The sequence below is a fragment of the Gallinula chloropus genome (assembly GCF_964237585.1).
Source record: "Gallinula chloropus genome assembly, chromosome: 11".
Lineage (NCBI taxonomy): Eukaryota > Metazoa > Chordata > Aves > Gruiformes > Rallidae > Gallinula > Gallinula chloropus.
This window is the reverse complement of record NC_140096.1, coordinates 5134125-5155548: the sequence shown is the minus strand read 5'-3', so window position 1 is coordinate 5155548 and position 21424 is coordinate 5134125. Positions and strand designations below refer to the sequence as shown.

The window sequence follows — 21424 nt, the reverse complement described above, 5'->3', positions numbered from 1 at the left end:
GACAGTGCCCTTGGGTGCTGCTGGTGGTGCCACGGGAAGCTGTGAGGGTGTGGGTGCTGGGGATGGGGGTAGAGGCAGGCAGGGTGCAGCACGGCACGGCCAGGGTGCTCTGCTGCATCCCGGCTCACTGAGGGGAACAGCGAGGGCGCTGGGAGAGGGAGTGGGAAGGGGCTGAGCAATGGCTGTGCCCTCCAGAGCATGGGGACACCTGGCTGCACGTGGGGGCACGGGCAGGGCTCAGCACCCCAACTGGGCAGCACTGGATACCAGGTGGATGCAGGACAGAGGCCGTGCTGACATCCCAGGCTGAGCCCAAGCACCGGCAGCGGGCACACGCTGCTGGGCCACCACCAACCACGTCAGTGCTGGTGGCCATTGGTCCCCCGCTGCCCAGGGGGGCTCACAGGCTTGAGCCCCCCACCTCCACATAGGGCAGCACATCACCAGCCTCCGAGGGTCCCCCAGGCCTCCCCGTGCCACCAGCTGGGTGTGGATGATGGGCAGGCCCAGCCTTGGGCCCATCCCTGGGGAGCAGTGAGGCTTCGCGCTCGCTCCGGCATTTCCGCCGGCAGCGTGTGGAATGCGGTGGTGAGGGAACAATGCCGGCACCTTGCGCCGGTCCCCTCCGTGCTGGGGCTGGGAGCAGCTGCCCAGGCAGAGCCCTGCTCTCAAGGAGCCGGCAGGAAGCAGATGGAGATGACACCGGCAGCCGTTTCCTGCAGCAGGACGTGATGGCTTTCTCCATCGCTGCTGGAGGGACACGGGCATCACAGCCTGGGCCTGCCACAGCCTGTCCCACGTGCTGGCACCTGCATCCCAGGGCGTCCCTCTCCCCCATCCCTGCTCCATCCCTGGTGCAGCACGTGTCAGGCTGCTGGGCGTGCAGGGTGCCCACACCGCCTGCGCCTCGGGGACCTGCACATTGTTGCCCAGGAGCCAAACCAGCACAGAGCAGGGGAACAGGACCCTCTGCACCATGTTCTGCCACAGGGAAGCTCCAGCCCCTCACGTGGGAGCAGGGAGTACAGTGGAGCTGAGCCACAGCTCCATGCCATGGGGATGCTGCAGCCTGGCAGCACGGAGCGATGCGAGGGAGAGCGGGCGCGGTGTGAGCCCCCAGCACAGCACCCCAGCAGCACAGCACCCCAGCACCCTGCACAACGGAGGTTTATTTGGAACCAACAGTTTTCCCAATAAATTATGTAATTTAAAAATTTTCAAGAAAAGCAAAAATAGAACCACAAGGTAAGGGGAGCCCCAGCAGCTCAGCCAGTGCATGAGGATCACGGAGCCCCAGGGACGCCTGGGAGCTCAGCACAGGCACTGTGGGGCTCAGGGACTGCAGTCAACCCCTCTCCAGAGCTCCAGCTGCAGCCTTCCTCACTGGGGCTGCGCAACCTCCAGCCCGTACAGGCAGGTTCTGCTTAGTGTTTTAGGGGGACAGGCTTCACTCTGGCACCAGGGCTGTGACCGTCCCCCTAGAACCACCCCCACAACACCCCAGCTGCTCCCTGGGGGGTGGCTCTGGCTCATTTCCCCACTGCCACCTTCTCTCCTCAGCCTGTAGCCTCTGGGCAGGGCTGTAGGGTGGGGGGTGGAGGATGTTATCACCACCCCCGAGACACCCAGCACCAGTCCTGACTCCTTGGCCCTGCAAGCAGGACTAGGAAGGACAGGAGCTCCTCCTGCTCCCCATCCTACACAGGGACGGCACTGGAACAGCAGAGTACAGCTCCCTACCCCCTCCAAGTCACCCATTCCCCATGTCCCATATGGGAAAGTGGAGCACAGGGTGACAGTGGCAGCAGGCAGGGGAGTGCAGGGGGAGGTCTGTGTGCCAGAGCCCTGTGCCTCAGGAGGGGAGAGACCAAACGCCAGGCCGCTCCTAGGACAGCCACGGTCCAGTGTGGGGTCTGCTGTGGGGCAGAAGGTGACCTGTGCCCCAGCTGGGGCTGAGGCAGAGCATAGAGTCTCACCAGTACAGCCAGAACACAGCAGCATGCGTGTCTCGCGCCTGCTGGGACACAGGGAGCAGGCTGAGCTCAGCCAGCCCTGCCCTGGCACTCCAAGAGCACTGGCAGTCTCCAGCCCTTCCCCACAACAGCTCCACGGAGAGGAGGGTGAAAAGAAGAAAGAAGCGTGACTCAGGGAACCAGTGACACTGCCACAGGATGAGGGGGCCGCTGGCACAGTGCTTGGGTATCAACAGATCCACCCAGCTCCGGGGAGAAAGCAGGAGGCTTCCACAGTGGATGGCAGTGCAATGAGTGTACAGGGCCTCTGCGGCGTAGGGTACAGCAGCGGGAAGGAGAGGGGACATGTCCCTTCCGACTGTAAACTCGGCCCCTCAGGGTCACTTAGAGCCTCTCACCCCTCCGGCGCTGTCAGAGGCCCGGCCTCAGGGCACGGCTGGCGCATGGGCCTCAGCTTTGGCACGGGCAGGAGTCACTCCTCATCCCCGGCAAGCAGGAAGCTGTAGAGGAAGTTGATGGCACGCTGGCGGTCCTGCTGCGTCTGCTTGGCCATCAGGTTGGGCGGAGGGCGGAGGAGGAGGCTGGAGAACAAGGCGGCTGCAGAGGTGGGCAGAGGAGGCAGCGGTCAGGCACATGGCCCTTGAAAGGCACCAGGGAGGGGATACGCTTCATGAGGGCAGTGGAAGCAGGGCAGAGGAAGGGCAACGCTTACCGATCATGGCCACACTGATGTTATTGTCTTCAGAGTATTTGAGCAGCTCTCGGAGGAACGACATCAGGTACCGGAACACGCTGCGGTGGCTGCGAGGCAGCTGGAAAATCACCTGCAGGGGAAGCACAGACAGGAGCTCTCACAGCGCTGCAGCCTGGGCTCTGGCCTGGCAGCCTTCCCCCTTCCACTGCTCTGAGGCTGGCAAGCACTGCCTGAGCACTCAGGGCATCCTGCCCCCTGCAAAGCACTGCCCAGAGCCCGCTCCCAAAGCCCTCGGCCAGCCCACGGGAAGGGCACAGCACCCAGCAAGCCACAGGACAAGGCAGAGCTCGCAGGAGCAGGGGAGAGCTGCCCAGAGCCTGCAGCAAGGGCAGGGAGACAGAGGCAGCACCGCACCTGTCGGCACAGCCGGCTGCTGTGCGACCAGTCGAGGCACCGCTGATACAGCTCGTAGCAGATCACCGGCTCTGGCAGAGCCTCGAGGAAGATGAGGAGGGCTTCAGCCACAGAGTGGTTACTGCCCGCTGGGCCGTAGGAGTGAAGGGGCATGCTGAGCAGACAGATCGCCCTCCTCCCCAGCCTGCTCCCAGCCTCTCCTCCACCCCAGCTGCTTTGTCTCTACTCCATCCATGGAGGCCTCGCAAGTTCTCTGCCTGCTTAATCACTCCCTACCACCAAAGCCACCCTCTTCCTCCTCTGCTGTCCCCCACCCACGGGAAAGCTGCTCTGTCCACCCTGCGCTGCATTTGCCCATGATCCAGCCCCACAGTTCTCTCCTCATTGGCCCCATCTCCAGTCACACTCCCCACTGCCCACCCTCATCAGCTCTCACGCTTGGCATGGCCTTGCAGATGTTCTGGCCCTGAGGCCACCTCAACTCGTATCTGTTCTGCTGCTAGAGAGGTTGTCTCTAGGGGACCAGAGGGGTGCAAACCCCCAGGAGGACCCTGCCAGCTGGGGGTCCCAAGAGGCAGCTCTCCCAGCAGTGCTGGATCCAGCAGGCACAGCAAGGATACGGATTGTCTCAGGGATGCTGGTGTCCAGGCAGTCGATGATCTGCTCCAACTCTTCTTGCATGCCCGGAGTCTGGAACAGGTCCTCCTGCCAAAGACAGCACAGGGACGCGCACGGTCACCTTCCTGGCACAGGCTAAAGGTGACGCTGGTACCTCCAGCCAGCACCTCAGGCACAGAGTGAGCCCTGCCCTGCAAATACCCAACTGGAGCCACCCCCAGCTGCCTGTGGTGGATCTGGCCACCGAGCTCCCCGCAGCTTCCCAGCACAGCCCGGTCCCCTCACCTGCTGGCAGGCGTGCTTGAACAAGTGGTCCACCAAGAGCCAGATCTCCTTTGGCAGCGACAGCGGCATCTCACCTGCCTCCTCCCCGTCCAGGGAGCCCATCTGCAGAAGGGATTTCTCCTGGGGGCAAAGAGCACAAAGGGTGTCAGGGAACCTGCTGTCCCTCTGGAAGGGCCTTGGCAAAGCAAGCTGGTGAGGGGAAGCAGCTGGACCCCAGACCCACCTGGCTCTTACTCGCTTTTACAGCGCAGAGCCATCGCTCAGGAGGTCCCAGCTCCCCCCACTGCCCCACAGAACCACCTGCCTGGGCCACTGCCAAATGCTGAAAACGGTCTCAGCTGCAGCTCCCAGGAGCCCCCACAGCCCAACTCACAACACCCACCCACCAGACCCCGACAAGTCCTTCTGTGCCATCAGCATTTCAGGTCCAACGTGGCCACTGCTCATCCAGCCAAACCCTGGCTGCAGAGCCAAGGACCAGCCCTTCCCCACCCTGTGGGCTCTGCCCCATCTCCCACTGCGCTCTGCCCACAAAAACCTCTTCCCCCCTTTTCTGAAGGGGAGGTCTCTGCCCCGACACCACCCTCACATCCTCCCACTCACTGGTGCTGACAAGGCCGACTGCTCAGCAGCCTCCATCTCCCCACCTTTAACTCCACTCCCAGTTCAGGTCGCTCCCGTTCCTGCGTGCCCCTGAGCAGCGAGCTGCTCACAGCTCTCCCCAAGCCCCCTGAGAGCAGCACAGGCAGGAATCCCCCCCCCCCAGACAGGAAGGAACACCAAAGCCAAACGCAAAGCGCTTCATTTCAGCTGTCAGCTTATGTGACAAGTGTGATTGACACCCACAGCACACACAACCACTCAGCCTGCTGCAGCCAGGTTCAGCCTCCCCGGTGTGCCCGGAGCCACCTCGGCTTGGCCAGTGGTGCAGGGGCACGGGCAGCAGGCATGCAGCACAGGGTGCCTTTGCTCTGCCCCACACACCACCCACTGTACCCAGGGAGCTGCCTGCCCCGCTCGGCCATGCAGGCAGGGAGGGGGTGAAAGCAGCACGTTTGGCAAGTGTGTTAGAGCTTCCCTCTGAGGGGCAAAGGAGAGCTGTGGCCCCCCCCCCAAGAGCTGTGCGCCCATTCTGACTGCTGCAGCCCCCCTTTGAGAGCTGCAAACACCCACACCAGGGCACGGCAGCACTGGAGCTGAGCATCAGGCAGGACTGAGCCCGGCCAGGCAGCCCATGACCCCAGGGCAGGAGATCCCGGCTGCCGGGAGCGGAGGCTGCTCGGGCTGCCCAGGACAGAGGAGGAGGAGGAGCGGGAGGCAGCGCTGGCCAGGCACGGAGCGCCCTCTCCTGCCGTGTGCGAGGGAGGGAAGGCGCATCCGTGGCACCGCGGGGATGCTCTCAAAGCACGTTCCCAGAGGAGAGCACCGAGCTGCCCCTTCCCCCACGCTGAAAAGGGGTCTGGGACCCTGACTGGGCTCAAGCCCCGAGTGCAGCCCCCCCTCGGGGGTATGGCCATCCCTGCTCCTGTGTTCCCTGTCCCTGCACCGACAGCCTGGAGAGGGACAAGGCACCCAGCCCAGGAAGGCTGCACTGAGCTGGCTCAGAGGAGTCACCAGAGGTGTCTGAGCTCACAGAACAACTGTGTGTCTCCTACTCACTCTTTGAAGGACAGACCCGGCTGGCTTAGCCTCCAGCATGGAGCATGAGTGCCAGGTAGGGCAGTGATCCCTGAGCCAGCCAGCAGCCAGCAGAGAAGCACCCCTGTCCTGCACAAGGCCCACACTCAGTCTCAGTGAGGAGTGAAAGGCTCTGGTCTTCTAGTTCAGCCCTCCAGGTCTGGAGAGGGTGCTATGGCAAACCCATCTTACATCCATGGCTGGGGCCAATTCAGGTAACCCAAGGGTCACCAATCTCTTCCAGAAACACCCATCACTGCTGGGATGAAGACAGTGTGAGGGGCTTTTCCCCCATGCAAATCTGGTGAGCTTTGCACAGCTCAGCTGGGGTCACTTGGGATGGGACACGCTCTCAGCCAGCCCACAGCTGCACCAAGAAAAGCCTCTTAGCAGGAACCAGCACACCCTCTGCCCCCAGCACCCCTTCCCCCCTCGGCAGGAAACGGGGGCAGCTCTCACTCCTCACACACACCAGAATCACAGAATCACAAGGTTGGAAAAGACACAACCATGGAGAAGCAGACTGCCCCAGCAACTGCCAGCGTTACCTTTTCTAAGAAGCTGTCTTCTCCCTGAGAGCAGTGGGAAAGAGAGGAGAAAGTATCGTTAAGAGAGAGGAGGCACCCTCAGGTTAAGCAGAAACCTAATTAGCATTACAAGAACCCCCTGAATGCTGGGTCCTTCCCGCATTTTGCTGACATGGCCAAAGCTAAACCTGCGCTGAGAGATTTGCCAGCCAATTAGCCAAAATCCTGCTCACATGATGCACAACCTGGTCAGGATTTCTACCAGCTCTGAGGGGCCTGGCAGCAGCACCGCTCACCCCAGCAACCAGGCTGCAGGCAGGCAAGAGGGGGCAGCCAGGAAGAACTTCCCCTTGGATGAAGGCAGCAACTGTGCCCAGGCAGCCAGGAGGGCCAACCCCATCCTGGGGGACATCACACCCAGTACAACCAGGCCAGGGAAGGGATTCTCCTGCTCTGCACTGTGCTGGGGCAACCTCATCTCCAGTCCTGGGGGCAGTTTTGGGTGCCACAGCACAAGGGGGACACAAAACTGTTGGGGAGTGTCCAGAGGAGGCACCAAGGATGGGGAAGGGTCTGGAGGGGAAGGGTCTGGAGGGGAAGGCTTAGAAGGAGAGGCTGAAGTCCCTGGGTTTGTCCAGCCTGGAGAGGAGAAGGCTGAGAGGAGACCTCCTGGTGGGCTGTGGCTTCCTGATGAGGGGAAGCGAAGGGGCAGCGCCGATCTCTCTCCTCTCTTTGGGGATCAGGGACAGAGCCAAAGGGAATAGTGTGAAGCTGCACCAGGGGAGGTTCAGGCTGGGTGTCAGGAAGAGGTTCTGTACTGAGAGGGGGGTCGGGCGCTGGCACAGGTTCCCCAGGGAACGGGTTACAACACTCCCAGCTCCCTCAGCTGCTCCTCATAGGATTTGCCCTCCAGCCCTTTCCCCAGCCTGGTTGCCCTTCTCCTATGGACCGACATTCCCCAGATCTCCCTCTGCTGAGGGCACCACAGAGCCTGGCCAGGCTGAGAAGGCAGCTGGATGCAGTGAATGAGGAGGCCTGACCCCACCTAAGTGCAGGAGGGAAACAGCTCTTACCACACACACCCCCAGCCTCCCTCCCATGTGCTGCAGATCTGCTCAACACACAGAACAGGAAGCAGGAGCAGCCTTAAAGCACCTTAGAAGAGTCACAGGTGTGTCTATAAGGGCAGAAGCTAAGAGTCCAGGTGAGTTCCTATCAAGGGGTCAGTGCTGAGCAGGAAAAAGCTGGTGGAAAAGCCTGAAATGCTCCAGACTGAGTTAAACACTCTGGTAGAACAAGACTGAGTTTCAGTCGAATCCTCAGAAGTATGAGGAGTGTGAGGCCTGGATTAGCTGCTGGAATTGAGGCTGCACACAGTGTACCTTCCCACCCAGACTCTGCTTGGCTTGATCTTGTGATTACAAAATCCAAATTCTGGGGTAAAGATGCACGTTGGGACTGTGAGAAAAGATAACACCTACCACAGAAGTGGGAACTGGAAGAGGCAGCAAGAGGCATGGGGCAACTGCTCAAGGGAAGGAAGTGTGAGCAGATAACAGAATCACACAGTTGGAGAAGACCTTTGAGTCCAGCTGTACCTGCCCCTACTAAGCCATGTCCATAAACACCTCCTCTACCTGTCTGTTAAACAGCCCCAGGGGTGGGGACTCAGCCCCCTCCCTGGGCAGCCTGTGCCCAACAACCCTTCTGGGGAAGAACTTTTTCCTGATGGCTGAAGGACAGGACTGGAACCTGTCACATCTGCAGATGGGGAAAAGCAGCAGCTCACTGGACAATACAAAAAGCACACAAGGATGAGACTACAAACTGTGAGGAGAGAGGAAAAGTGTCACCTCAGAGACACTAGAAGAACTGGGTCAAGTTCTCAGGTGGACAAAAAAGCAGCAGCTCTCCTGGCTAAACAAGAATGGGTAAATGGAGCAAAGCTTGGGACCTGCTGAGCCTCACCAGAGTGTGGTCAGGAGGGGCCAGTGCAAGAGGATTGAAGATTCCCCCAGATGGGGCCTGATCTCAGAAACAGCCATGGGATACCAAAAAGAGAAAAGGTGAATAGGGCACAACCGCAGCCCCTCAGGCAAGCGGCTTCAGAAGGCTGCAGTGAAGCCCAGGCAGAGGAACAGCTGCCCCACAGAAGAGCTTGCTCACTGTGGTCAGTGCAAGAGGAACTGGCCAGAGAGGCTGTGAGACTGGCCCTTTGCCGCCCTCAACGTCCTTTCTTCAGCTTCTGCTTGTTCCTTCCCCTGAACAGCGTGAATGCCAGCAGCATCCCAAAGGAAAGAGCTCCTGGAGCCCCTGCTGGGCAGAGGCAGCTCAGAGTTCGGGGTGTAGCTCTCACTACACAGCAGTGCCACCCAGCTGAGCCTGCCAGCACAGTCACAAGCACGAAACAAGGTGCTGGGATCACTTCTCTGTCCCACCCATCAATCTTCAGAGCCTGCTCAGATGCAGTCCTGGCTGTCAAAAGCCACTGCTCAGAGTGGAGGGAAAGGATAAAAGAGGAGCACCTCAAGTTCAGGAGGAAGTAAGTGAGCACCAAGCCAGCCCAGCTGACCCCAGCTGAAGGAACTGCTCCTGCTTTTAGGAGTAAACTGAAGGGAATATGCTCTGTCTGTCAGAGAGCTGCTCCAGAACGCTGCTACTCACCAGGTCAATGAGTTTGGTGACTGGAACTTCTCGAATCGGTCGTCTCATTCGGCATAAGGTCTCCAGGGAGGTGCCAAAGCAGCTGGGCAGGTAGGTCCCACTGATGGTGAGGAAATAGTCCTTCCCTCGGTCCAAGTGAAGGACAAGGATATCCTCAATCTTATCCTCACCAGAGTTCAGGAGGGTTACTGAGTCCTTGCTGACGTACACGTCCAGGGAGATGTCCATGCTCTCAACTGCAACAGACAGGAGCTCTCAGGAACAGGCAGGCACCCTCCAAAAGGGACAACAAGGACAAACATACAGGGGCAGGGACAAAAGCCACAAAGCTGAGAAGACAAGCAAAGGTGATGGCAAGAAAGACAAGAGACAGGAATGATGGGAGGGACTGAGGGGTGGCAGCCCACACTGGCACACGCTGTGGGAACCCTGGTGACACTCACGTGGCTCCAAGTACCCTTCACAAGGCTCAGCCCGAAGCCATGGCTTGCAGTAGTGGCTGTCGTTGAGCTTTGGGATGAAGGAGAAGTGACAGGTGACCTGCCCATTATTGGTGATCTGGAACTTCTGCTTCTGCAGCTGACGGAACTTCACGTTCTCAAACTCGAACTGCAGGGCAAAGAGCAAAACACAAACAAGGTTAGTGGCCAGACTGGGACACACAGCTAGGCACCCAGACACTGCAGTGGCAACCCATGGTGGAGAAGTGCCCACTCAATGCAGAACTCCTAGCAGAACACCTGCCAAGAAGCCAAAACTACATGTCCCTTCTAATCCAATTTCTGATCCCAAGATACTGGGTAAAGTTCAGTTTCCCATAATCCCAGTTACTGAATCAAAGTCTTTAAAAGTAGTTCTAGCACTTTGAAGGCTGCTGTGTTTGGGGAGCGGGCAGGGATTCAGGTTTCATCCTCACTTCTCTCCTGCTGAGCTCCAGGGAAGGAAGGAAGTCGTTCTCCATTCTGTCCATTAAACGGACAATGTCCTCAAACAGCTTCCGATACTTCTGCTCATCCACAACCTTCACCTGTGGGAGATGAGGGGAGATCAGCAAAGCTTCTCACCAGCTTCCCAGGGACGCTTCTCATCACGAGTGAACTCAGAAGTGAAGTGTTGCTCTCAGCACTTGCTATGTGCAGTGGGCTGAGAGATTTGGCACGCACGGGTGCACTACCAAGCTGCACGCCAACTTGAGGCCTCTTTTACCCTGACAGATGCTACTACAGGGTCTGTCTGATCACGTTACTGGGAGATTACTGCATTGGCATCCCACTGCATCAGTTACGAATCTCCTGAGGAGGAGGAGAAAGGCTCTCCTTGAAGGAGACATGAGCTACCTAGGTGGCAAGAGAATACACAGGGACTGTCTCTCTTCAGTAAGTTTGGAACCCAAATCTGCTGCCAGCTGCTCACACCAAAGAAATTCAGATGTGAACCAGTGACATGCTCTCTTAACACATCAGAGGCAACACTGCGATTACAGGCAGAACTACTCACAGGTTTCTGGCTGTGTCTCCTGCTAGAGGAGATAAAACAGCAGCTCAGCCATTCTAGTACTAGATTTCACAGGTTATACCCCAAAAGCCAAGCAGCATCGTTACAGCAGAATGCTGTTCTATTTCCTACATGACCACACCTGCCTAGGTGAACTCCAGTGACCTCCCCAGTTCCTGGTACCCAGCAGCATCATGTGCAGGACCTCAGCTGGTGTGGAGCAGAGCCTGGCCTGGCTGCCAAGCAGCAGCACACCTGCATGGCACACCCCCCCCTCAGGTTTCTATTTACTCTGTCCTCTTGCAGCAGCAGTGTCTGGACTGCAGACCCACCTCCTGAGGAATGTGATCCTGCCCGAGCATTCTAGGTATTAATTGCATATATAAAGATATCCTAATTATTTCTATGGCTTTTTAATTGAGAGAAGTTACCCCGATGCAGAAGAGCGAGCTGACTGGCTTGTGGTCACTGGTCTTCAGGTCCATGTGGCTGCAGTACCGGAGCTGATGGATGTTGCCTCCTCTCCAGAGGATCCGGTCACACCACGCCGGCACACGGCACTTCCCACTACAAACAGCAACAGGTTACCAGGGGAATCCAACAATCCTCATAAAGCATCCAAGCCATTCTTCCTCCCAGCCAGGCAGCTCCCTCCTCCCCCCACCACAGCATAAGCTGCATCAGCAGCGATGGGACGAACTCGTAGCACTTCCCTCAATTTGAAAACCATGTCATTTCTTAGACTCTTTTCCCCTTTCCCTACACAGTAGCTGAAATTCCTGTCCTTTCCAGCATCAGGAAACAAAATAACCACAAACAGGACTGTTTCCACAGCCTGAAGCCATGTGTGCTGTGATCCAGGCTGCAACAGTTTCTTTTGCTGCCAGGTCTTTCTGCCGGCTACAATCTGATCCATCACTTATTGTTTCCACTATGGAAAGTCTACTCAGACATCACTATTATGTTATGAAGTCTGAATCCTGGGCTATTCTTCTCCAGACTAACTACCATGCTGATTCATAAACACAGAGAGAGTAAAATCCAATTGCTATATGGTTTGAAACTCCCCCTTGGGAGCCTCTCCACGTCCAGCAAGCTTCTGCAGCAGATACAGAGATGAATGTGGGAGGCAGGAACCACTGCTGCTACCGCAGCACAGCCACCCCTGCGGGTGTCAGGGGACAGGGTGACTCAGAGCGCTTCCTTATCTCTTCAGTTCCTTTTATACCCTTTGTTCATCCCTGGTAGCAGCAAAACCCCCTCCAGCACAGGGCCTCCTGCACGTTCAGGCGTTATCCACCTTCATCTAGTGGCGTTGGCTGCAATCATGCCACTCAGTGTGCACAGGGGCTGGTTATTTCAGCACAGAGGGGAAGTGAGGGAGTACAGCCTTGCCTGTGCCCTCCAGCCAGCACCATAACACTGACAGGTATTTCCAGCTCTAGGAAGCAGGAAATCAAGTTTTGTGAGAAAACAGGTTTTATGGCAGAGGTAAACATGTCTGTCAGCAGCTGATTTACCTGGAGTCCCAGCGATCTGTTTTGGAGTCATATTTGTATGTGGGGATGAATTTAATCTCTCCCTCGATGAAATCTGCAAATGCTTGCTTATGAGTGCGCTGGATATTCAGCTAGAGCAGAAAAAGAACACTTTTCAAAACCCCCAAAGCCCCCAAACACCCTCCACCACCCAGCAGAGTGTCAGCATGCAGCTCTATCTGCAGAGTACCCACAGCCCTGGGATCACCAGGCAGCCCCCAGAGTGCCTTTCAGAGAGGTAAACATCTGAGGAGCCAGTGCCATGTGTGCTGTGCAGACCAAGCACAAACTGGCACAGTGCTGCTTACCAGGCCAGCAGGCAGCAAAAAGCAATGGTGAGGGGAGACATTTGATACTCCACTTGTGCTAATTGCCCTTCATTAGCTGTCAGGCTTAAGCATTGGCATCATTAATGTTTCACTGCTGAGCGCTGTAGGAAAAGCCTCCAGGAGCACACTTGCTGACAACTGACCCCTCTTTCTTGCTCTCATTGACTGTTTCAAGAAGTTTCCCTCCCAAAAAACCTATGCCACTGCTGTTATCTGCATGAAGCTGTGCAGTGCAGCAGAAGGGAGCCACAGACCAGGCTCAATCAGATTTGCTGTTAAATTGGGTGTCAGAGAGGGTATTAGGCTATTTCTGCTCCTGTTCCACAGGTACAACCCTGCACCCTGAAGCACCGCTGGGTGCTGCCTCAGTTTGCAACATGCTGCAAGGAATGCTGAGCAGGGAAGGCTACAGGGCAGGGTTTGGGTCAAAGAGGCTGAGCAGAGAGCACTGCCCTCCAAATCAACACTGCTTCCAGATCAACACCCATTACAGCAGCTTCTGCTGCTGTGACAAATCTCCCCATCCCAGCTCCTAGTTTGTACCTAAGAAAAAACTCCAACAAGCTGCAGAGACACATCTCTGGTCATTGCTCCTGGTTAACCCCAGAACAATGTACAACCTACCTTTGTTTCAGGGGTGCTGTCTCCAGGACACCCAGAGCTCTCTCTAGGGTCTAGTGTCTGTACCTACAGGCGCCTGACGCAGCACCTGCCCGCCCCTCCCAAGCACAGGCACATCCTAAACCAAGGTGACCTCCCAGTACAGCACAGACACAAGCTCAGCCACTGACCTGGTCGTACGTCAGCAGCTTCTGAAGCTCGTTCTTACTGATCAGGTTTTTCACTTCGTTGGCATCGAGGAGACAGAGCCGGTAGTTCAGGTCTCCCAGCCAGATGACAACACTGCAGGTGAAGACAAACATGGGAAAGAATGGAATGAGCTGCCCAAAGAGGTGGTGGAGATATCTCTGGAGACATTCAAGATCAGGCTTGATGGGGCTCTGAGCGACCTGATCTAGTGAAGATGTCCCTGCTCACTGCAGGGGGTTGGACTAGGTGGTCTTTAGAGGTCCCTTCCCACCCCACACATTCTGTGGTTCTGTAAGATGAGCCAGTGGCACTGCAGGCCACACAGGGAGGAAGGAGCGTAGGAGAAGAGATGGTTGGTTGTGGTGATGAAGGGCGAGACATGGGGAAGACAGGAGGTCAAGTCTGACAGCAGGAATTCCTTGTGGCAGCAGATATGACAGTACTACATCCATCTCCTTCGGAATCCCACGTGGGCAAAGATGTAGGTGAGTCTGCCTCAGCCTGGAATACGGCCGAGAACACCAGCACCTCTCCAATGAGGTGAAACTAGTGTCTCACCAAGCTTCCCAACTTCCCAAGCCACACAAAACCCATCCAGTATACAGGCTCCTCTTGTGCACTGGAGAGGGCACTGACCCAGCTGGTCAAGCCCAGCCTGCTCATCAACCAGTTAGGCAGGCAGGCTGGCACATGCCTACTGACACGCTCACACCTCCTGCAATACCATGGTTCTACCAGTTCCTCCTCCACCTCCTCTCTCAAACCCATCAGGCCACTGCTGCCTCTTCCACCCAGCAGAGACTGACTGGTGCAGAACTGGCAGAGCTGGGTTCCTGCTCACACCCTCGGGGACATTAGTGTCCTGTCCTGCCACCACACCTCACCAGCACTCGCTCCTGCCAGGTGTTCAAACAGGCTGTCAGCCTTCTCCTCACCAGCACCTAAGCAAACACCTGCTGCACTCACTCTTCACTCCAGGAAGGTTTCGTGTGAAGATTAAAACCTAAGCAGGTTGCTAGTACCCAAGCTCCTCCTGGTTGCAGCCAAACCTCACAATTCCCACCAGTGGATTATGAAGGAGAATTTACCATTTGAAGTTCTTTCTGCACTAATACACTCTACATTTCATTTTCAGTTCTTAAATGGTTTAAATATTAACTACAGAATTAAGAATTTGTGTCAGGTTTAAGAAAACCTAATTTATATGCTCTGTTGTACACACTTTTCCATTGGATTTGGAGAATTCAGCACCACTGTCACCTCCTCCAAGACAGTAACTCAAAACCCAGCCATGAAGTGTTGCGTGCATTATCACCCAACACATTTAAAAAGAAACTGAAAGGGCAATCATGGCTTCTTGTTACTCAAGAAAAGCCCAAGCAGCAAAGCCTCTGAGCATCCTGCTGCCGTTTTCCTTCCCCTACTCCTGCTCCCAGCAGAAAGAAACCCTTGGTTTCTGCAAGGCTCAGCCACAGCCTCAGGAAGGCTGCTGCCGAAATCACAGAGTCATAGGGGTTGGAAGGGACCTTGAGAGATCATCGGGTCCAATCCCCTGCCAAAGCAGGGTCCCTAGCTCTGGAGCAGCTCCCCTATGAAGAGAGACTGAGGGAGCTGGGCTTGTTTTGCCTGGAGAAGGCTGTGGGGGGACCTGATCGCAGCCTTCCAATCCCTGAAGGGAGCAGAGGAACAGGAGGGGAATCAGCTTTTTAAAAAGGGTAGATAATGGCAGGACAAGGGGGATGGATTAAAGCTAAAGGAAGGAAGGTTTAAATTAGGTATTAGGGGGAAGTTCTTTCCAGAGAGAGTGGCGAGGGGCTGGAACAGGCTGCCCAGAGAGGGGGTGGGTGCCCCATCCCTGGGGGTGTTCAAGGCCAGGTTGGATGGGGCCCTGGGCAACCTTGTGTAGCTCCAGGCCTGGAGGTTGGTGGCCCTGCCTGTGGCAGGGGGGTTGGAGCTCTATGGCCCTTGGGGTCCCTTCCAACCCAGACCAGTCTATGATTCTATGATTCCATTGCACAGACAGGTGTCCAGATGGGTCTGGAACATCTCCAGAGCTGGATGTGTCACACAGACAGGTTGCACAAGTCTCCACGGCGAGAAGGCAGCCACGTAGTTTGACCACAGGCTGGAGCGCGCCAGAGGCCTCAGCGTTCTCCACCACCTCCTGCTGCTGTGATTGTGATTTGATGTGGAGAGAGACAAAGAGCAAACCAAACTCACTCGTGTTTCATGATGTTGAGCTGAGGTAGGCTGTCGTCAGGGGGTACGAAACTCATCCGGGCACAGATATCCTTGTAGTCCTGATTGCGCCGCTCAAAGTCCTCCACGTGAGCGGCCAGGTGGGAGTTGACAATGCAGAAGGATGTGTTGTGGAACACGAACCTCACTGCCACACCACCCTTGTTGCCCTGGGGAGAGCAGGCATCAGTGGTGGTTAAGAGAAGGCCAGAGGGGATGGGGATGGCACAGGCAGGTGGACAAGGCCAGACGGTGCCACTTCTTGCACCGACACACAGCAGTGACAAACTGGCCTCGGTGACTCACCATCTTTCCTACGATCCCCGTGCCCACAGACTCTGTCATGATCTCTCTGATATTGCTCAGCTGATCCTTTTTAGCAAATATGAGCAACATCATCCCAACCAGACGGACCATTTGCACCTGCAACACAAACACAACAGAGTTCCCAGAAGGGCTGTGGAAAAGCCCTTCTGATTTGCACGCTTCACCTGACGTTCTGCTGCCCTGGCTCGCCCTGTTCCTCATCACATTTTGTACTCAAGCCTTTACACCAAGATGCACCCTCATCAGCAAACCAAGGGGAGGAGGATACCCAGCACTCTCTCTTTCACCACTTTGAAAGAGAGAGACAAAGCCTCATCTCCTTGAGCACAGTCTACAGGCTCACTGCAGAGGTATAAAACCATCAAGGGGCTTGGGGATTACATCTACATAGAAGAAGCTGAAACCAGAGTATTCAGTACTCAGTCCACTCTGCAGGAGTGGAATTTGCACACAACCACAAGTCTCACCTACAGTTTCAGTCACTTCCCCTGCCTGCACCCATATCCTTGTCTCTCCCTTTCACCTGCGTGGGAGGAGTTCACCTGGAACTCAAGCAAAGGGACAGAAACAGGAGCCCCTCCACAGCTCAGGTCATGGCCCCAGTTCCCTCTGTTCTCCTCCTGTAACACACACCACTGAGCTCAACTCAAAGCACGCAGGAAAGGGGTGTGAGGGTGAACCCATGGGCTGAGGAGGGGAAAGCAGTTAACATATTTGGGCTGGTACCTACAGCAGGAAGATTTGCTACAGCCCAGACAAAACCAACAGCTTGCTCTAAGCCAGCCTGGACAGAGTCCCACTGCCACAACTGAAGCAGCTCTGTCCCAAGGCAGCCACCTCTGGAAGATTTCACCCCATTCCTCCAAGGAAAAGCTGCTCATTTCATTTCCCTGCTTAAGAGACACTAATACAGCACAAGGATGAATGGGTAACACAGATAACTGGAAGCTGCTACCACCCCACTGAGCAGAGTACGTCCTTGGCACCTACCTCAAGATATTTCAATCCTCATCTTTACACACTTCTACTTCAAGGTATGATGCTCCCCCCAGCATGGGCAGTAGACTCTCCACATGACCTGGCTTACCTGACACACACACACAGGTATGCACACACCAAGGACACATCCTTGGAGCTCCAATCACGGCTCAGTGGGTTGGGTGGGGGAAGGGGAAGCCCATTCCTGTTTTCCTTCCAACCACACCAAGTCTATGAGAAAAGACTGAACAGAACTCACTTTTTTATACTTAGCCTGGGGATGCAGGGACTTCTCCACAGCAGCCAGCCATTCCTGCTCCTTCACAGAATCAAAGTAGAAAAAAGCCTCTGTGCTGAGATCCAGCTCCTGGAACCTGAAAAAGCCAAACCAGCTCAGCACCCATCCCACCCCCCCTGCACACCCCCCCCCTCCCCATGTGACAGGAAGGTCCAACCCGAATCCTGTAGCAACAGCCCCACTTGGAAGAGAAGATCCTTTCTCCCCATTACTAAATAAAGGAGCAGAGTTTCCCCAGGGTGCCCTGCTGCAATAGGGAGCTCCAGGGATGCCTCAAGGGAAATCTGTTTTGCAATGTCATGCCAGCCCTGTTTAACCCGATACTCTGCCTCATCCAAACAGCTCTTTCCCCTCAGACCATGCTTCTGGGCCACAGCTCAGCTCTGTGGGACCCCCAAGAACAGGACAGGAACCTCAAATTAATACAGCCCACTAGTACCCAGGAAAGAGCAACAAGAACCCAGCACTGTAAGGGAATAGGAGGTCACTGCCACGCACCCGATGCAGTAGAAGTCTGGAGGCTCCGCGTCACACACCAGCCAGGGCTCCAAGCTGCTGTCTGGGGACTGCCCATTCACATTCCACGTTCCCACAAAAAATCTACAACACAAAAGCAGATGAACCCCCAGAAACCCCAGTAAGAACCGCATGAGCCTGCTCCCTCAGCACACACAGCAGCAGTCGGGCTGGGAGCAGACTGGGCAGAGGGCTGTGCCAGTGTGGCACGGTAGCTGGAAACGCTGCTAGGCTCAGCTCGTTCAGCAGCACCAGGATGCTGCAGGATGCTACAGAACGAAAGGCATTTCTATGATTCTATGGAGGGTGACAGAGCCCTGGGACAGGCTGCCCAGGGGGTGTGGAGTCTCCATCTCTGGAGATATTCAAGACCCATCTGGACACCGATCTGTGCAATATGAGCTGGGGAGCTGCTTTGGCAGGGGGGTTGGACCCAATGATGTCTCGAGGTCCCTTCCAACCCCTATGATTCTATGATTTCACCAGGGTGAGAAACATCTCGCTCTCTTAATGTCACGTTGTGTGGGGCAACACAGAGCGTGGCAGGACGGCCGCCTTCATCCTCCTCCAGACCAGCTGCTGGGGGTTCCAAGGATCAAACAGTTCTGTGTCTCTGCACACGCCGTGCCTCAGTGACAGCTCTAACCTGAAGTTGTGCAGGTTGACATAGGACTTCTCTCTCTTGGCCAGCAAGTGCTTGATGAGCCCTTCCCTTTGTCCCGACTGGGTGCTGGGCAGAAACATTTTGCGCATGGTGTTGGTCACTTTTGGCTGGTCTCTTGACGTACCTTCTCTCTCTCGGTGACATCTGGGAAGGAGTAAGAGCAAAATTCAAACTGTTTCTGATGTTCAGGAAGAGAAGGAGAAAAAGGAACAGGTTCCCTATGTTACTTACTGTTTGTTTGGAGGCACAGGAGGAGGTGGGGGCTCTCGGTGAGATCCTGTTTGGTGGTTCTGTGAGCTTCTTTTCTCTTCAAGGCTCAGAGCGTTGAAGTCATCCTCAAACCCTAGAGTTCCTATAGCAAAGAAAAACCCAACAACCAAGCACGATGCCCTGAGAAACAATTTAAACCAACTCAGATCAAGAAGGAAAGAGCTCTAACTTCACAGAAAAGGAAAAAGCAATATATGAACTCTGACAACTCAGGGAATGAAAGGGCTACTAACCAGAAGTTGAGGCAAGAAGGAGCTTAACATACACAAGGCACTGAGCAGAAGACAGCACTCAAGGAGGGATGAATGGCCCAGGACAACACAATCCAGGACAGAGATGTTTTACTTTGTGCAAGGTACAGTGAAGGGAGGAAGGGACAGAGGCCAGGCTGCTGAGTGCCTGTTCAGGCAAAGCTCCCCACCCAAGCACCCCATCACTCTCCAGAGCACGTAAAAGTGATGGTTTGATACCTGAAGAAGAGGCCTGTGTGAGACCCGAGGGGTTCTTCTCCACCTGATGCCAGCACGCCGAGTCCTTCGGCTCGGGAAGGGACGCTTTCAGCTGGGCTGGGGACAAAAAGACATCAGCCCTCTCAGGATCTGCTGGGAGTCAGGGGGTTTCATAGGCACAGCTCCAGCTCTGCTCACCTTCCTGGATGCTCTGCACTTCTGAGAGGAAGCCCAAGCAGCGCTCCTCGTCGGGGATTTCAAAGAGCCGCTCGGCTGTCTCGTCACCTTGTATACGAACCTTACAGCCTGCTGCAGGCAGAAGCACACTCAGAGTCAGGCACAGACACAGGCACTGTGCCCTGAGACTGAGCCAGCTTTCTATGTATCCTGTGAGCTCACTGATGGAAACCAGCCTCCAGCTATTTTTTTCTGAGGGAAATTTGCAGGTGAGCTGGTTTCCCTGTGCTCCTGATGTCCCTCCCCACTCCCTGTCTCCCTTGGGGTACCATCAGTCCCATTCTCCCAGTTTTAGGAACACTTACTGTTTGTAGCTATATCAATCAGTAGAGTTTCTTCTGCCTCTGGAAAAGAGAAAAACAAGATCAAGAGAGTTCACACAATGAATGCTGCAGTAAGTTCTCAGAAAAGCATGCTGCCTGCTACTAGCCACAGAGGACTCCCAACAGAGGGACAAAACACTTTAACTTACATCTGCTCTATCTGGACAGCCATTTCCCACCATCACAGTGTCACAGGGGACACTCCTGATACTCAGAGTGGTCGCACACCAGGATGGTTTGTCCCACATGGGTGTAGCTCCTTTGGGCAAGGCCAAAGACTGACCTTCAGGCCTTGCCTACACAGCAGGCAGAGCCAGGCTGAATTACACAGAGGGTATAAGCTACTCCCAGAAAAGGCACTTTTATCTCTGAAGGAGCATTTGCCCCAGGGACAGGCACACTGGTGTTTAAGTTCTTTCAAGACCAGGCTTAAAGCTCCTTCCCACTCCACGGCTGGCCAGACCTTACAGAAGTTTTGGCCTAAACGTGCAGAAATCAGTGTAAAGCTCCCAACTCTTGCTGTTATGGGGAGGACAGACAGACACACACGAGCAGACATCAAACATGAGCCAGCACAGATGAGTGCTGAACACACTGGCTCTGTGCAACGCCAAGCCCACCACTCAGCTGAACCAGCCAAGCTCCTGGCAGCTGTACACTGATAGGAGAAAACCATGGATGAGGGAGAAGCAGGATTCTCTCAGCCAGAAGCATTCAGCCTCCCCAGGGACTCAGCAGGCAGGCCCAGGGATGCTATGACACTCAGGGCTCCCTGCCCATGACAGCCCATACCTTGTACACATTTAAAGCGGCTGTTGATGGGAATGTAATCTGGGTCAGAGTTTTCTTGCTCCTGTGAACGGATAAGTATCCTGCAGACAGAAAACAGGCTTGTAAAACCGCAGGAACAACTTCCTCCTCATAAACAAACAACCGCTAACGCAGCCCCAAGAGCTGTATTTACACAGAAGGGCAACGTTGGGTTTCTACTGCCACGGGAGAGGAGAAAGAGCTCAGGGGCTGGGAGCCACGCAGGACATGCTGCATGTGGCCGGGCAGAAGGCACCGGGCACCCTGCGCTGCTCTGGGCAGGTTCGGTGTTGGGCGGCCCAATGAAGCCAAGGATTCCCCTCCCCAGACACGCTGCCGAGGGGCAGGGAGAACGCCGGGGGGGACGGGGCTGTCCCGCCGCTCTCGGGTCTCGGCACCTCGACGGATTTTAAGGCTCCTGAGACGGCTGCGGCCGGCTCGGCACAGGCTCAGAACCGGCTCAGAACGGGCTCGGTACCGGCTCAGAACGGGCTCGGCACCGGCTTGGAACGGCACTGGCTCGGAACGGGCTCGGCACCGGCTTGGAACGGGCTCGGTACCGGCTCGGAACGGGCTCGGCACCAGCTTGGAACGGGCTCGGTACCGGCTCGGAACGGGCTCAGAACGGGCTTGGCACCGGCTCGGAACGGGCTCGGCACCGGCTCGGTACCGGCTTGGAACGGGCTCGGCACCGGCTCGGCACGGGCTCGGCACCGGCTCGGAACGGGCTCGGAACGGGCTCGGCACCGGCTCAGAACGGGCTCGGCACCAGCTCGGAACGGGCTCGGTACCGGCTCGGAACGGGCTCAGAACGGGCTCGGCGACCCGGGCGCCGGGAGCCGCGGCAGGACACGACTCCCGCACCCCCGCGCCCCCGCACCGGCCCCGACTCACCGGCACACGCGGCCGGCAGGACAACCGGAGCCGCACCGGGCCCCGGCGCCCCACTACGGAGCTGCCCCGGCCCCCCCGCCGCCCCCAGCCCCCGGCCCCCGGCGCGGCCCAGCGCTCACCCGTAGCTGCCGCTCCGCCGGCCCAGGCTGAGCACGCACGGCTCCCGCCGCCCCGCCCGCACCTCCGTGCCGGCAACGCTCTGCGCCGCAGCTAAGGAAACGGCCGCGGCCTGCCCTCCTGCCCCCCCGGCCTCCCGCCTGCCCGGCCCCTCCCACCGCCCCCCGGGCAGCTCCCGGCGGATACGAGGAGGCCGCAGGCCGCGGCGGGCGGCTCCATGATGGTGGCGGCGGCGGCGGCGGCGCCTCGGTCTCCCGGCGACTCGGCGCCGATCCCCGGC

The 21424-nt window shown here is 56.6% G+C and overlaps 1 protein-coding gene across 1 annotated transcript; it reads right to left on the bottom strand.

Annotated features, from left to right (window-relative positions):
* Positions 1 to 1151: 1151 nt before the first annotated feature.
* On the bottom strand, positions 1152 to 21379 carry OCRL (OCRL inositol polyphosphate-5-phosphatase). The gene is made up of 24 exons (XM_084269272.1): positions 21331 to 21379; positions 21147 to 21226; positions 20116 to 20195; positions 19306 to 19344; positions 18962 to 19072; positions 18785 to 18880; positions 18276 to 18396; positions 18027 to 18188; positions 17363 to 17464; positions 16826 to 16940; positions 15568 to 15684; positions 15244 to 15431; positions 13005 to 13116; positions 11867 to 11976; positions 10778 to 10913; positions 9769 to 9879; positions 9296 to 9461; positions 8853 to 9088; positions 6210 to 6233; positions 3985 to 4104; positions 3702 to 3786; positions 3082 to 3209; positions 2686 to 2797; positions 1152 to 2570 (listed from the first exon to the last, which is right to left on the bottom strand). The coding sequence occupies exons 1-24, from the start codon at positions 21361 to 21363 to the stop codon at positions 2446 to 2448; spliced, it is 2709 nt and encodes a 902-aa protein (XP_084125398.1). The 5' UTR covers positions 21364 to 21379; the 3' UTR covers positions 1152 to 2445.
* Positions 21380 to 21424: the final 45 nt, after the last annotated feature.